Source organism: Pristiophorus japonicus, chromosome 8 (assembly GCF_044704955.1).
Source record: "Pristiophorus japonicus isolate sPriJap1 chromosome 8, sPriJap1.hap1, whole genome shotgun sequence".
Classification (NCBI taxonomy): Eukaryota; Metazoa; Chordata; class Chondrichthyes; family Pristiophoridae; genus Pristiophorus; species Pristiophorus japonicus.
This window is the reverse complement of record NC_091984.1, coordinates 84975171-84992153: the sequence shown is the minus strand read 5'-3', so window position 1 is coordinate 84992153 and position 16983 is coordinate 84975171. Positions and strand designations below refer to the sequence as shown.

General features: G+C 44.2%; 1 protein-coding gene across 3 annotated transcripts; it reads right to left on the bottom strand.

Annotated features, from left to right (window-relative positions):
* Positions 1 to 6843: 6843 nt before the first annotated feature.
* LOC139268113 (GTP-binding protein Di-Ras2-like) lies at positions 6844 to 16250 on the bottom strand. Of its 3 annotated transcripts, none has more exons than XM_070886130.1 (2): positions 16038 to 16250; positions 6844 to 7712 (listed from the first exon to the last, which is right to left on the bottom strand). In XM_070886130.1, exon 2 carries the CDS (start codon positions 7600 to 7602, stop codon positions 7006 to 7008), a length of 597 nt encoding a protein of 198 aa, XP_070742231.1. In that variant the 5' UTR covers positions 7603 to 7712; positions 16038 to 16250; the 3' UTR covers positions 6844 to 7005. The 3 variants fall into 3 exon arrangements, with proteins under 3 accessions (XP_070742231.1, XP_070742232.1, XP_070742233.1); XM_070886131.1 differs by lacking the exon at positions 16038 to 16250 and adding an exon at positions 15085 to 15156; XM_070886132.1 differs by lacking the exon at positions 16038 to 16250 and adding an exon at positions 14135 to 14212.
* Between the last annotated feature and the right edge of the window lie 733 nt (positions 16251 to 16983).

Below are 16983 nucleotides of genomic sequence, written 5' to 3'. Positions count from 1 at the left end.
GGGACTGCCCCTTTGCAAGGCAGGTCTGGAAGGAGATGCAGTGGTTGCTGTCGAGGTTCATCCCAAGCAGCTCCGTAACACAGGACTCTGTGCTCTACGGACTGTTCCCAGGGACACACGCCGAGACAGATATCATCTGCTGCTGGAGGGCCATCAACTCGGCAAAAGACGCACTTTGGTCTTGCCGAAATTTGCTGATCTTCCAGAACAAGGAGCTATCCACGTCTGCGTGTTGCAGACTGGCGCAATCCAAGATCCAGGAGTATGTGCTGAGGGACACACTAAAAATTGGTGCAGTCGCCGCAAAGGCACGGTGGGGAAGAGCCACAGTTTAAGGCCCTTCCGCCACAGTAAACCCAGGGGCTGGAATCAGTATAAAACTCCCCTCGGGCTGTACTTGTAAACCTTTGTATACATAGAACACCATGATCTTAAAACACCTATGCAGTGCCATGTATAATGCAAGTTCAGCAACTGTTTAGTAATGTATGTTGTAAAGAAATGTAACTGCACCCTCACCCGTTTTGTGTACTGTATAGTGCCACATGTAACATAATTTGATGACTGTATTACAATATATCCTGGATTGTACTGAATTGTACCCTGAAATGTAAAACAAGCAAAAGTATTGAACGGAAATGCCGGCAGCATCCAAATGTATTGTATGGAATTGCTGACTGCATCCAAATGTACTGAACTGCCTTCCAATGTATCGTGCAAATTTTTATATGAATAAAGTATATATTTTGAAATTAAAAAAACATTGTCTCTAAGTCAGAAGGTTGTGAATTCATGTCCCACTCCAGAGACTTGAGCACAAAAATTTAGGCTGACACTCCTGTGCAGTAGTGAGGGAGAGTGGTGCTGTCTTTTGGATAAGATGTTAAACCTAGGCCCCCTCAGATGGACGTAAAAGATCCTATGGCACTATTTTGCATATCCCCGATGTACTAGTCAATATTTATCGTTCAATCAACATCACTAAAACAGATTATTTGGTCATTATCACATTGCTGTTTATGGGAGATTTCTGTGTGCAAATTGGTTGCAGTGTTTCCTACATTATGACAGTGGCTACACTTTAAAAAGTACTTCATTGGCTGTAAAGCACTTTGGGAAGTCTGGTAGTCGTGAAAAGATGCTATATAAATGCAAGACTTTCTTTTATGTGGGCTCGACAATACCAGGGAATGTTAAACACTCGTGGGGTTATTTTGGTGAAAGGGTGAAAACAGACACTAAAAGGGTGCTAATAAGACATGCTTATTTGAAAGTCTGATTTTAGTATGCAATTTTGGTCCTAATTGCTAATTACCATAATTTGAACTTGCTTGGTGGTGCTAAACCAGACACCTGCAGGTTTGGCACTAAAACGCTAATTGGATGCAATTTTCATGACGCAGTATATGTGGGCACCACTCACCCACTTCCACTAAAAGTGTGGAGTGGTCTGGCTGACACACAGCAGCCCGCTCAGGGACCGAATGAGAGGGTGTACAGATATCAGATGTGGCACTGGAGATCCTGGTGGAGGAGATCCAGAGGAGGAGGAGGGTTGTCCTGTATCCGCGGGGGGAAGGAGTCCACCTCGCCCTCCGGTCCCTCCTGTCCCTCTCTCCTGCAGCAGATGATGCTGCTCTGCCTCATGTCTTCCTTCCATTCCTATGCAGACCAAGGGTGACTCCAAGCAAGATATCCATGATCAAGTACTCCTTTTCTGGTGACCTGATGACTCCTATAAGGTGTCCAATAAGGTGGAGTAGCACAGCACTTACTCTTTTTAGGTGAAGTCCTCAGATAATTTCCAGAATAAACGTTGATGTTGGTGAAGTCTTGACAAAAGTTTCCCAGAAAGTCTCCCAATGTGTTTTAAAAGTCCTTTTCAAATCTCCAGCAACAAGTGAACAGTAAAAGGTGATATAAATTTAAGTAGCATTCGAAATCCTCTGCAATGACAAGTTTACTCTCAATCAGCTGGTCGTTATTGGGAGCGGGTATTAGTTCAAGTGATAGCCACCAAAATGCTGTGCAGCCTCCTTAATGAGCGCTAGCAGGCGATTTAAGTGGCAAACAGCTGCTTAACAATCCTCTGGGCAGCAGTTCCCAGCACAGGCTTCCATTCCTTTACCAAGATGGCTAAACCAGCGTTTCAGCTTAAGACTCCACCTTGGCCACATGGGAGACACGTTGGTGACTAAAGTTTCCAGGAAAAATCACCCCCTTGTAATTTTCCGTTTCTCTCAGTTTTTGTAATGCAATAGATTGTTCTGAGGTCAATAACATTGCCAAAGACAGCCTTTTAAAATTGAAGTCCCCTGTGGTCCTTAGCAAAGCTGGATTTTGGGAGAACATGGTCATTCTTTGTAACCAGCATTGCTTGGATGAAAATAATGGGATACATATTGCATTTCCCTCATTTACCTGGGATTAGAATAGGCCAACGCATTTTTGAGTGCCCAACGCCACTTCCCGCAAAAAATGCCTGAAGTGTGGAGTGATAGGGAGCTGATGGAACAGCTTCATATACAATTTTCTCTCTCTCTGCTTTGCTAGTATCACTGAATAAACTCAGAGGCACCCCTGACTGTCTAAGATAATGATGCACTGCTGACAGACTAATGTGACTAATGTCACCAGAGGCCACCTGTCAGTATCTAGATGCATAAAAGTTAAGTGCTGTTGTCAACTTCACAGTCACAGAAAAGGCTGGTGAAAAGAGGCTGCAAGTCAGGTTCCAACAGTTGATAAATGTCTGACGGTGTCGGGGAACCCACTGCCTCGAAATGCTCAGATACCGTAGCTTCAAAGTATGGAAAGTAACTCCAAGCCCAGACAGCGCTGCAGAATTGCATTCCTGTGTGACCTTTCATCTTCCCGATCTCTTCCTACCTGTGGGGCACTGTACTGGTTCAGCACCACCACCGTTATAATGGGGGCTATTTGTAGGGGTGGTAATTGGACTTAAATGTCTAATGCTGCACCTTGGGCTTCTTCTCTCTTCATGTTCACCAGTAGCTCTTAGTCTCCTCACTCTTCAGACTTGGGCTGTCTATTGAGCCTTTATCATAGAATCATAGAAAATTACAGCACAGAAGGAGGCCATTCGACCATTATGTCTGTGCTGGCAAAGGCTCTAGGAATTTTTGTCACCCTGTCAAATTTTTTGTCTCATAATAGTCCTGTGAAGCACCTTGGGATATTTTACTACCTTAAAGGCGCTACATAAATACAAGTTGTTCTTGTTGTGCTACCATTTCCCCGATTGTAACATTCCTTTTGTGCCCCGATTCTTTAACATTTCACCTACATGCATTTCCTGCTGTCAGGAACTGTGTTCCCTGGAACTGTGCTAATGAGCTGACCTCAGAAAATTGAGTGCAAACATCCTGCTTCTAACCATTTGGGCCAACTTGCACTTATATCAGAAAATCTAGGATCTTGTCTTGATGACATTCCTTATCAAGGTATATGCCTCTGAACTTCCCTGTCCAATACCATCTTTTTAAATTCTTACTTCCAGTACACCTTTCTTTCTCTTTGGAATATTGTTCATGCATTCCTGTCTTTAAGAAAGCTGATCCCTCTTACCCTTTGGACTCTATCCTAATCCCTGACATCAGAACTGTCTGAAGTTATAGAAGTCACTATTAACACTCAAATTACCTTGAATGAAGACTTGCACCTCTGATGACTCAATGAGTATCTAGTGAGCAGCAGAGCCAGACAGACCAAGTAGCTTCTAGAAGAGATTCCTGATCTGCACTGGGTTAGTTGATCTCAGCTGGGATATGGTAGGGGCTTCACAACTGACCTTTGCTGCATGTATTAGAGGGTGGGGAGAATTAGCCAGGCTTTCCCTATCATTATGTAGTCATTTGTGTGAACATCAGTTGTAATGTTCCCACTAGGGCCATCTCCAAGTTGAATAGTTCGCTGCTGGAAGACAATGGGCACCAATGCAGTCATACCAGAGCTAGGAGTCAACATGTTTGGAAGACAATGGGAGGGGAAAAGATGGCGGAGAAATTGGAGAGAAAATATTTTCGACAATAAAAATCAAAATATTTGCCTAAGATCTTGGATGACTAATTTTTTGAAAGGTATTTAATCCCAACTGTATTGAGTAATGTAATTGATTTTCAAATTGTTTTAGCATCCCCTTCTAAAATTGCCTTAAATTAAATTTGAATGGAGCATTGGTTATGTACAAATTTAGGATGTGGGTGTGATGAATAAAGAAGCCACTTTGTTTCTAACCATAAAAGTCTGTTTTTTTATATTTCTTTGTTGAATTTTGGAAGCTCACAAGCGTAACCATTTAAATTTGTTTCCTGATGATGGCAGTTCTGACGAAAGGATGGCCCCAATAATAATAACTTGGAGGCACATTGGGAGCAGGTGGCATGGTGGGTGCAGTCCGATGTGAGGAACCCGGAAATAGGTTTAGCGCATCTGTCTGTGGCTTTAAACGCAGGCACCTCATTATCATTTTATTTCTGGGTTTGACACCAACAGGTGTGGTGCAGACCCAAGATGACCCGATCTCAACTCAAGTATTTAAAGGGCCAATCCAAAGATGGAATTGGAAGGAGTTGGAAGTTGGAAGCAAGAGGGGAGGAACTTTGACAATGGATTCAGGTTGGTCCCTGCTGAAATGATGCCTCCCTTGATGTGCTGCTGGGGGCAGTGAGGAGCCAGAAAGAGATACTCATCCCCAGCAATGGGAGGAAGAAACCTGCTGCTGCCACAAAAAAGGTGTGGCTGGAGGTGGCCCAGGAGGTCAGTGGCTGGAGCATTGTACCACATTCCTGGATTCAGTGCCGGAAGTGCTTTAATGATCTAACCAGATCAGGAAAGGTGAGTAGAGTTGCACATTCACCTACATCCTGCTGTGCACATAACCCACTCCCTCCTCCTTGCTAAGCCTATTCTATCACATCACTTCTCACACCCACTTAACTTGCAAGCGCACCCTCCTTCCCTTTCTATGTAGTTCCTCACATCCCATCTATCCTTTCACCACTGCTACTCACCCTCATCTTTATGCAATTTGATGCCTCTCTCTGATAGTCACCCTCACCAAATGCACTCCATCCATCTGCTGAACACTTGCCATTACACTCACTTATGGATCTATTCTATCCCCCATTGCAGGGGAAGAGAGTACAAAAAAATAAGGTGAGGGAGAGAACCAGAGATGGGCCTCCACTGATCTCGCAACTGACAACTACAAAGGAGGAAGCGCTGGAGATCAGTGGCATCTCTGCCCAGATCTGCTGAGGTTAATTTTTGTGGTCCTATCACTGTGCTGGCAAAGATCAGCCAATTCAGCACAAAGTGAGAATCAAGCCTAGGACCTGCTGCTCTGTATGGATCAGTTGCACAATAACGGAGCTGCTGGGTGAGCTGCCAAACATGTATATGATTGGAAAGATTTTATGGATAACTGGAAATTATTTACATAACGTATGAAAGTAAAATGTTACCAAATCTAAATGTATTCTAGATTTATTAAATAGTGACATTCCAATTTCTGATAACATGTTGCTTTCATGTAATTGAAACTCCTCAGATTTGCATAAACTTATATCCAACAGAAGAAAAAAATTAAATGTCAGCATCAACAAGTTTAACATTTTAATTGGTGTTACAATTTGTATTTACAGATTTATTTTTATAAATCAGGCTTTTAAGAAATTGGAATGAATGGGTCTTTTTCAATGAATATATTACAAAATATCTTTCAATAAGCTGTGTCTCTAGGCTGATCCTTGTCAGAACCAATTAACCTGACCAAATTAATGTTGTTGTAGATTTGTGCTGAATCGATGTGCCATTAATCTATATGTTGTCACTTTATTTTTTTGTGTTTGTAAATATTCTGGATATTTGAGAAAGAATTCTATTTATGGAGTATTAACACAATAAAAATGGTGGGGCAAAAGTTTAACACTGCACTCCCTGATCTCAGCTGTAGGGAAGTGCTGAGCTGAGGCTGGTTCTCTCCACAAACAGAGATGGAAATTCAGAGGAAGAGTAATCCCTGGGTCACTGCTGACCAGTTCAGAACAGAAGCCTGGAACTAATTGCCTGTTCACGTTTTGCCACATTTGTATGGAGATCATGAGAGAAATGGGGGAAGAGGGTGGATGAGAAGATAACCTCAAATAATAAATCAAACTGGGCTGGCGGTGGGGTGCCTCTGCCTCTGGATTAAGGAAGTCAACAATCAGCCAGGTTCACAGTCGTGGTCACTGAGTTCTGCAGTTGTCAGTTGCGAGATTAGTGGAGGCCCACCTCTGGTTCTCTTACTCTCCCTTATTTTTTTTGTACTCTCTTTTCCTGCAATGGGGGAAAGAATAGACCTATGAGTAAGTGTAATGACAAGTGGTCCCTATTGAAAAATGCACATCTATGGCTACTGTGTAACAGCAGGAGCAGGCTGGACTGTGATGCCCTCCAGGTTCAAATACCATGCCAATACTCATTGTCTAACTGATGCATGAAGGATGGCCACTTGGTCCAGGAACAGGAGGGCAGCCAGTGCTGTGACATTGTATCCCAGGGCAAGTCGTTGTCATGAAGGAAGAAAATTGGAGAGAGAAATAAATGTCATTAAATCTATTTAATTTGTCAACAATCATGTGTTTTGTATTGGTTTACTTAAATGTAAAATATCTGCATCAAAATAAAATAAAAATTCTCCAGTCATTATTCATGCAGAAAGAATTTTAATAGATTTTTATTGCATTAATCATGTGCATATGGAAATTATGATTTAAAGATGGAAATGCAAGAAGCATATCTTTTCCAATGAACAACCAAAGCTGATGATGCATTTAACATTTAATTTTGATTCGTTGACAGTACAACTGAGTTAAGACTTGTTTTGCTAGTCTTACAGGTTGTCAGGAATTAAATCAAAGTGGCCCCCATTACACAGGAGTCTATGGAATCCATGCCTGGTTGCACCATGCAGTAAATATGTTTTAAATAGCAGGCATTTCACATCAGGGAACATTTCCCTTTCAGTTTATCTTTTTTCTTTTGCTGTTTGGATTTCTTTCCGTCCACTTGGAGGCTCACCGCTCTCCTCTTTTCCAAATTAAGCAATTCTTGGAAGAGTTCCTGCACGTTGTAGTTGAGTTTAGCAGAAGTCTCCATAAAAGAACACATCCACTTTGTGGCCAAAGCTTCTCCTTCTGTGGCCTCCACTTCCCTCTGAGTCTCATCCCTTTTATTCCCCACTAACATGATGGGGATGTTCTGAATATTTCCTTTGATTTGACAGATCTGCTCATAGATAGGCTGCAGTTCCTCCATGGATTGTTTGCTGGTCACAGAATACACCAGAATGAAGGCATGCCCTTTGGAGATGGACAGCCTCTGCATTGCAGGAAATTGATGGCTTCCTGTGGTGTCCGTGATTTGAAGTGTACAGATATTTTTATCGCAGCTGATTACCTGCCTGTATGTATCTTCGATTGTTGGAATATATGTTTCTCTGAAAGTTCCTCTAACAAAGCGGAGGACTAAAGAGCTTTTTCCAACTCCTGCAGCTCCAAACACAACCACCCTGTAATCATTGCTTTGCTCTGGCATTTCTGAAGATTATGTGCAGATACTTGAATAAACAATAAATCGTTTTCAATTAAGAATTGGTTTAGTTGTGTGTGATTCTAGCCCTTTACATTCTCATAGATGTTGTGGAGCTGTAAAAAAAACAAACATGTAATTAGACTTATATCCTCTCCATCACAAGACACTTATTTCCACCTCCGTAACACAGCCCGTCTCCGCCCTTACCTCATCTGCTGGTCAAATTCTCCTCCATACTTTTATTAACTCCAGATTCGACTATTCCAATGCTCTCCTGACCGGCCTCCCATTTTCTACTTTCCATTAACATGGGCTCATTCAAAACTCTGCTGATCGTATCCTAACCCACACTAAGTCCCGTTCACCCATCACCCCTGTGCTTGTCGACCTACATTGGCTCTCAGTTCACCAATTCCTCACATTAGAAATTCTCATTCTTGTATTCAAATCCCTCCATGGCCTTGCTGTTTTCTATCTCTGTATCCCCATACAACCCTCCGAGAACTCTACATTCCTCCATCTCTGGCCTCTTAGGCAACCCCCATTCCCTTTGCCCCACCATTGGCGGCCATGCTTTCAGTCATTAAGGCCCCAGGTTTTGGAATTGGCTCCCTAAACCGATCCACCTTTCTCTAAGATCCTGCTTAAAACCTACCTCTTTGACCAAACTTTTAATCACCCCATCTAATGGGCCCAAGTTTCCACATGATTTGCGCCTGATTTTTAGGAGCAACTGGTGGAGAACGGACTATCTTAGAAATCGCAATTCTCCACATTTTTTTTTCTGCAGTTCTAGTCAGGTAGAACAGTTCTACTTTGGAACAGAATTTTTTCTTCAAAAGGGGGCGTGTCCGGCCACTGATGCCTGATTTGAAAGTTTCCACAGTGAAAACGTACTCCAAACTAAAGTAGAATGGAGCAAGTGAAGATTTTTGTAGAACTGAAAAAAGCTGTTCTACACATTAAAAAATCAGGCGCAGTTTACAAATTAGGCATCCAGAACGAGGTGGGGGGGGGGAAGGGAAGTCATTAAATTCTATAATAAATCCTTATTTATACTTATACAAATATTATACAAATAAATCCAACCTGAATAAATATTTATAAGCAAAGAAAAGATTAAATAAACCATCTTCCTACCTGTGTGAAAGTGCTTCAGGCAGGCCTTTCGGGACCGAAGGCTGCCGGCCCGTCCCCAGCACCAGATTTACAGGTAGGTGGCGTTGGGTTGGGTTGGGTCGGGTCGGGTCGGGTCCAGTCGGGGTGGGGGGGGGGGGGCGCGGGTGTCGAGTCTGGTCCGGAGGCGGGGGCCACGGGTGTCGGGTCTGGTCCGGAGGCGGGGTGGGGGGGAGCGCGGGTGACGGGTCTGGTCCGGAGGCAGGGGGGGGGGGGGAGCGGGTGTCGGATCTGGTCTGGTCCGGAGGCAGGGTGGGGGGGAGCGGGTGTCGAGTCTGGTCCGGTGGCGGGGGGGGGGGGAGCGGGTGTCGGGTCGGGTCTGGTCGGCGGGGGGGGGGGGGGAGCGGGTGTCGGGTCTGGTCGGGGGGGGGGGGAAGCAGGAGCTGGCCGTGGGAGGAGCCTTATTCACGCAGCCCCAGTGAGGCCATTCAGCCAGGGCTAGGGGCTGCGTGCTTCGGGCCCCTCCCACACAGTTCGGTGCCTGGAGCTACTGCACTTGCGTGCCCACTGTAGCGCGCATGTGCAGAGGTCCCGGCACTGTTTTCAGCGCAGGGACCTGGCTCCGCCCCCCCACAGCTCGTGCTGGCTGCGCCGAGGGCCAGAGGACCTGCAATTAGGTGGAGAATACCGAGGATTTTTTTGGGCGCACTTTGTGGCGCGAAAAACGGGCGTCCAGGTCGGGACTGCGCTGTTCTAGGCGCGTGTGGAAACTTGGGCCCATAATCTCTCCTTTAGCTTGGTGACAACCTTTGTCTGATTACACTCCTGACAACCTTGAGACAATTCTCTCTGGTAACTGTGAAACGGTGCATTTCCTCCTGTGGTGGATTGCAGCCCTCCTCATGTCAAACTATGGTTGAAGCATATTTGGGGAAATATTCCAATTAGAATGAATAATGTTCAGCCTGTACATGAAAATGGGAAAATACCAAGCTCCCTGCGCTCTTCTTGGAGGCTCATTTAGTCTGAACAACAAATTGCATTTATTTAGCTCCTTTAACGTAGTAACACATCCCAAGGTGCTTCACAGGGGCATAATCAAACACACCAAGTCAAAGGAGATATTAGAACAGGTAACTACACACTTATAAGCAGTGCTTTAGATGAGAGAGAGGTAGAGAGGCGAATAGGTTTGAGGAGAGAATTCTAGAGAGTAGGGTCTAGACCAATGGCAGGCAAAATGCGGCCCGCGTGCTGCATCCGGCCCGCCAATGGATTCTATCCAGCGCCAAGGCCTGACTTTGGGGCTTTGAGCCCAAAGTTTATCACCTGGCCTGACCACACCCCACGTAATGTCAGGAGGTGGGTCATTGTCTTCGAGGCATCAGGGGAGTCATAACCAAAAAATAGAGATGGGTAAATGGAATCTGGCATTCGCTGCATTAATGTGTCTGGCTCTGATCCATGGAGGAGCTGCCAGATTTCCAGTTTCACTGCACATCGCCTCCCACCCCCTCCGAATCTGCAAGCTACCAGTGACTCCTGGTTTAGTGGTTGTATTTGGATATTACACAGATGAGGCCCAGCCATCAAAATAGCTCGGTCCTCTTGCTGAGGAGGTTGGACAGGCAGCAACATTGCATCGGTCGCCTGATGTCCACCCAGAATGAAAATCGGCCCCAAGAAGTCTAAGCTCAACAATCTCACAGCAATGTCAAGCATATCGAAGATCCTAGATCAGCTGCAAGAAAAGTATGCATATTTCATTCTTGCTGATGTGGCAGTTGCAATTGAGCCTTTTTTTGAAAATGAGTATAACTGAATGATTAATGTACTTGGAAAGCCAATTATATTTGGAAATACGTAACTGAATCCTGCATTTATTGAAAATATAAAATCTACCTTATTCAGCTGACTGATGGATCTCAATGCAAGAGCATTGCGATAATAAAGGTCTGCAAATCAGTGCCCAATTTGCTATTTCCAATAAAAGCAAACAAAATGTTCCACAAATCCAAGATGTTTCAAGAGTTTTCAATGCAGAAGACCGTACTGGATTATGATAAATATTTAGACAACTCTAAGCACTCGATAAAATAATGGGACTAAAGGCGGACAAGTCCCTGGCCCTGGTGGCTTACATCCTAGGGTCTTAAGAGAAGTGGCTGCAGAGATAATGAATGCATTGGTTGTAATCTACCAAAATTCCCTGGATTCCGCAAACCCTGTGGATTGGAAAACCGCAAATGTAACTCCCCTATTTAAAAAAGGAGGCAGACAAAAAGCAGGGAACTATATACCAGTTAGCTTAACATCAGTCATTGGAAAAATGCTGGAGTCCTTTGTTAAGGAAGCAATAGCGGGACATTTGGAAAAGCATGACTCAATCAAGCAGAGTCAGCATGGTTTTATGAAAGGGAAATCATGTTTGACAAATTTGCTGGCATTCTTTGAGGATGTAACGAGCAAGGTGGATAAGGAGGGACCAGTGGATGTGGTGTATTTGGATTTCCAGAAGGCATTCGATAAGGTGCCACATAAGAGGTTACTGCACAAGATAAAAGCTCACGGGGTTGGAGGTAATATATTAGCATGCCCTTTATGCTACTACTATTCCAGTCTATATTAGGTTAATTGATGTCCCCCATTACCACTACTATCAGATCACATGCCAAATGTCAGAAGTAAAGCAATTGCGGAAGTAAGAGTAGTTCTAACATTATTAAGGATCAAAACAAAACTACTGTAAGGAGAAATTTGCCCGAGTTGTGTTTGGAAACAGCAGGGAGTCATTTTAACCTCACGCTCCCGGTGGGAAACTAATGAGATCAGATCGGCCACTTGTTTTACACCCTGCCCAATTTCACTTCCTATTGAAATCATTGGAAAGTAAGATCGGGGAAGATGTAAAACAGGCAGTCAATTCAATCCCATCAGGTGGATTAGGTTAAAATTTCCCTCAGCAAATCTGAGCCAGAAGGACAACTACTAAAAATGGCCAAAAGGAAAAAATAACTATGGAAACAGCTTGAGCAGTTCTGCAGCAACATGAATGCTATATACTTTTTAATCGCATACACTATTTATTTACAAAGTACATTTCTAATTATCATCAATAGCAAGCTGCAATATAACTTATTAGAATATGACTGTTTGAATAAATAGAGTTTAGCTAAAGAACTACCTGCATTTATTTTACAAATTATAGTATTTTCTTACTTTAAGCAAACCTTTTAAGTTTTCTTTTTTACTTTTTGTTGTGTGTGTTTTTTTCTTTCTCTTTAGGTCCCTGCATACAGCCAATGCATTCTCAGCTGAGAGAAAAGGTGGACAACTTGCTCCCAGGTCTCTCTGACAATGCCATTCTACTGTGACCCGTGGTGTCTCACCCTCCAAATTTACTTCCTTGTGGGGACATGCTCATTTTCTGGTGGCCCCCTCTTTCTTCCTGACAGCCTAGTGGAGATTAAAGACTTGTTGTGTGATGGACAATGGGCATAAACCCACATCCAGCCATTCTTTGGTGCCATTTGTTGAACTGGCATGCTCTGCCACCAGTCGCTGTTAATTATTCCTTATGTTCTTCAGTTTTTTGAAGCAGAAATAGTGTCCACAAAGAGCTACTTGTGCCTCAAAAGACTCGAACTGCCTGGCCAAATAGCCACGTAGACTTTCAGTACAGCATATAATTGATCGATCAATCATTTCATTTAGTAATGGAAGATTTCACTGTTTTACACTATATTTTGGGTATTTAAGATAGTATCTGACTACTATCTGAATTTATGGTTTATAAATTATTGGAAGGGTAGAAGTAGGAGTGATGCTGAACACTGTGAGTTGGCCTGCTTTAAATTTACTAATTTGACACTTTGCTCTCACCAACGTGTGTGGTCCATTTAAATTTGCTGTGTAGTATCTTTTCCAGTGGCAGGAGCTGATGAGCGGCCTGCACAGGTCCTTGCGATTGGTGCGCAACCATGCAGCTGTGCTCCTTGTGGGGTGGGGGGGGGGGGGACATTAGTGCGCAGCCCTCAACAGTTCCATCTAAACTTGTTAAGTGACCCTTCAACACAAATAATTGCCTGCTCCTGGCCTAGATGGTCACTATTGGTGGAACAAAGGAAGCGGGGTATGCACAACAGGCCAGAGTTGAATTCCCTCCACCCTTGCACAATTGCCAATCCACCATCATCATAGGCAATCCCTCGAAATCGAGGAAGACTTGCTTCCACTCTAAAAGTGAGTTCTTAGATGACTGAATACAGAAATTACAGTCTCTGTCACAGGTGGGACAGACAGTCGTTGAAGGAAAGGGTAGGTGGGACTGGTTTGCCGAACGCTCCTTCCGCTGCCTGCATTTGTTTTCTGCATGCTCTCGGTGACGAGGCTCGAAGTGTTCAACGCCCTCCAAGATGCTCTTCCTCTGCTTAGAGCGGTCTTTGGCCAGGGATTCCCAGGTGGGGATGTTGCATTTTATCAAGGAGGCTTTGAGGGTGTCCTTGAAACATTTCCTCTGCCCACCTGGGGCTCGCTTGCTGTGTAGGAGTACCAAGTAGAGTACTTGCTTTTGGAGAGTTGTGTTGGGCATGTGAACAATGTGGTCCGCCCAATGGAGCTGGTCGAGTGTGGTCAGTGCTTCGATGCTGGGGATGTTGGCCTGATCGAGGACGCTAACGTTGGTGCGTCTGTCCTCCCAGGGGATTTGCAAGATCTTGCGCAGACATCATTAGTGGTATTTCTCCAGCGATTTGAGGTGTCTACTAAATGTACACGAAGAGAAGGACAACAATCACAGCCACCATAACAGGGCATCCCCACTCCCAACTCAACTGGTCTCCAGAAAACAAGAACAAATTGCCTCATATCGCTAAACAATAACCATGTCGAGAGATTTGATTGCATCAGTGCATTCCTGCGGTATGCACCATATAATCAAAAACGTACAATGGTTTCATTCAATATATGTGTGAATGTAAATGGACCACCAACAATGTCTCTGCAAGATCCTACAAATCCCCTGGGAGGACAGATGCATCAACATTAGCATTCTCAACCAGGCCAACATTCCCAGCATTGAAGAACTGACCACATTTGATCAGCTCTGCTGGGCAGGCCACATTGTCCACATGCCAGACACGAGACTCCCAAAGCAAGCGCTCTACTCGGAACTCCTTCATGGCAAACGAGCCAAAGGTGGGCAGAGGAAACATTACAAGGACACCCTCAAAGCCTCCCTGATAAAGTGCAACATCCCCACCGACACCTGGGAGTCCCTGGCCAAAGACTGCCTTAAGTGGAGGAAGTGCATCCAGGAGGGTGCTGAGCACCTCGAGTCTCACCGCCGAGAGCATGCAGAAATCAAGCGCAGGCAGCGGAAAGAACGTGCGGGAAACCAGTCCCACCCTCCCTCCCTTACCCTCAATGACGATCTGTCCCACCTATGACAGGGACTGTGGCTCTTGTATTGGACCGTTCAGCCACCTAAGGACTCAGTTTAAGAGTGGAAGCAAGTCTTCTTCGATCCCGAGGGACTGCCTATAAAAAAAATGATGAATGTAAACTCTTCAGAATTTAATAAAAATAAGTACACTTTCAATTAAAAAAAAATGCAAGTTGACCAAAAAAAAAACAAATAGTTATAATCAGGGTCAATTGGGTTGTGGGTTTCACAGAAAAAATTACAATCACAGAATTGAGCCCCAAAACATCAGTACAAGTCCCAGAAAATCCTGTAATCTCAAGATAAAAAAATGAATGCATCTTAGTCACCATAAACCAATGGCTCTAAGAAGCTGATAAAATCGCAGAACGTGAATCCAAATTGCTGGCAAAAAATCCCATGCAACGGAAATATAATTTCACATTTTCAATCACTATAAACTAGTCGCCATTAATTATAATATATTCCAATCAACACCTCTGCTAGAAAAAACATAGCATCTTTCTTCAGACTGCTCTGAGATCATTTCATATAATAAATTGAAGTGTCAGTGTACATTTAGGAGGCTGGAGAAATTTAAAATACATTCCACATACAGACGGTACGGTTCCCGCTACCGTGTTGGGTCTGCCGAATTCACTGATGCCAATTGCGCAACAGTTGGGATGTTACAATTGGCCTCAGTCCCCCTGATGCGACCGAGATGGGACAAATATCAGACAATATGCCTGCTTGTATTAGCAATCCTGTGACGTCCTGCTGGAAAGCGAGCAAGCACATTTGGATGTGGGGCGAGAACAGAACCCGAGTTCGCTGCTGCAAGTGGTCTGTTGACACCCGCTGTCTAGATTCACAACCGATGGACACGAGGAATGTCGAGCTACCCGAGTGCCTGGTGCCAGTGGAGCCACAGCAGGAATACCTACCCTCACTCCCACTCAGTTTTATATAATCCCGATTTTCCTGCAAGTGGAGGGGCGGGAGGGCTTAAAAGCCCCCTGGGGAAAGGATATCCCTGGGAATGACTAAAGAAATAGCGGTGTGTGGGGGAGGTGGGGAAGCAGAGCACTGGAGAGCTCTCAGTCTGACGTCACTTGCAGAATCCTGTCCGGGGTCGATTCCGTCCCTCCTCCCACCCTGTGATGCACTTTCCAGCTCCTCGCCACATACAACACTCCAAATTAGCGTCTATATCTCACTTTCATCGCTTGTCTCTCGCCTCCCACGTCCTTCACCGTCTGTACCCCTCCAGTTATCTTCTCCTTTACCCCGCTACTTATTTTTGTCTTTTAAGATGGACAGCTAATTATTGCATTCTGCACATATCGCGGTCGATGCAATAATTCTTGGTACAGATTTTTTAATAAAGAATTTAAGATTGTTCTGTCTTTGAAGGAGCTTTTCAAAACCCGGGATTGTAGGATTTCTAACTGAGCTGAGTACAGCGACGAAACGGCTCAAATATAGACAGCACGGTTCCAAACAAATACAAGCCATCGGTTGTGCATCAGCAGACATCCCGGAGCAGTGGGTGAAATATACCCTGTAATCGACACTCGCGGGCGGGCGAACAGACATTATCTATGGAATTAGATTAAGAAATAACAGTCATGTTAAATTTGAAAAAGAAACGAGAGGCACAAGAAAGAATCGCTCACTATCTCTGTTTACCTCTAGCAAGACAAACCGTCTCAGAACCAGGCGAGCTAGCAATGATTGCTATTTGACGGATAATGTACAAAAACGGAGATGGTGGAATTAAACACAATTCACAATCATTTGACAATTAACACTAATCGAGCAAAACATCGCTACGTCTCTTCACAACAACCAAAGCCTCCAAATTTAAAACACGTTTTCCCTTTCTGATTGTACCTACCTCATGCATGTTTCATGGAGATTTTAAAAATGTAAATAGAAATTCCTGCGTACACTATTTGCCATGTAGAAAGCAGGGTCAGGGAAAGTCCATTCCTACACAGGGGAGAAGCGAATGCACTTGAAATAAGGGGAAAACATCTTCAACCATTATCTCGTTTCAGTTAGAGTACGACGACTCTTTCAGCGGTTGTAACTTGTTTCCACCCTCTGCATTCGGATTCTTTGAACAAGGTGTGACAGGAAAAGGCGAAATTTCATATCGATTTTCGGAAATAACAACCCCGTTTTTCATTCATTTTTTTGTCAATGTGGAACAGCCCATTCATGGAACTGAAAAAGAATGTTAATGATGGTCACGTAGAAAGACATAGAAGTTACACTAGGGCAACAGGCCATTCAGCCTAAGCAATCCACCGGCTTTTACTCTGCACGCCCAATCACATTACCTTGTTCCCATATACCTTCCACCCACTTTTGCTTCATCCACTTTCATCTAATCTTCAATGTAGACAGAGGGGTAGGAATAAAACGCCCGTTTTCAGACGCAAGATTGGCGTAGAACCTCGAATACTGCTGCGCCCAAACGATGTCTCTCTAATCTCTCCTGCCATCCACCCTATCACAAATCTTCCCTTTTGTTCTTACTTCCACTCCCCCTTTCAGTGCTTCTTTAGAATGTGTTCTTTCCAAATACTAGCCAGTTGTGACGAAGGGTCACCGACCCGAAACGTTAACTCAGCTTTTCCCTCCACAGATGCTGCCTGACCCGCTGAGATCTCCAGCATTTTCTGTTTGTATTTCAGATTCCAGCATCCGCTGTATTTGCTTTTGTATGTAGTCATCATATTGGCTCGGGCGACTGTTAGTCGCTCAGGACGCCCACTTGAAACAAACATTAGACATCCCGAGCTCTGAGGAAAGGTCATCGACTAGAAATGTTAACT

Excerpts from the sequence above, each read along its gene's own strand:
- LOC139268113 (XM_070886130.1), bottom strand. The coding sequence starts at position 7,602 with ATGCCAGAGCAAAGCAATGATTACAGGGTGGTTGTGTTTGGAGCTGCA.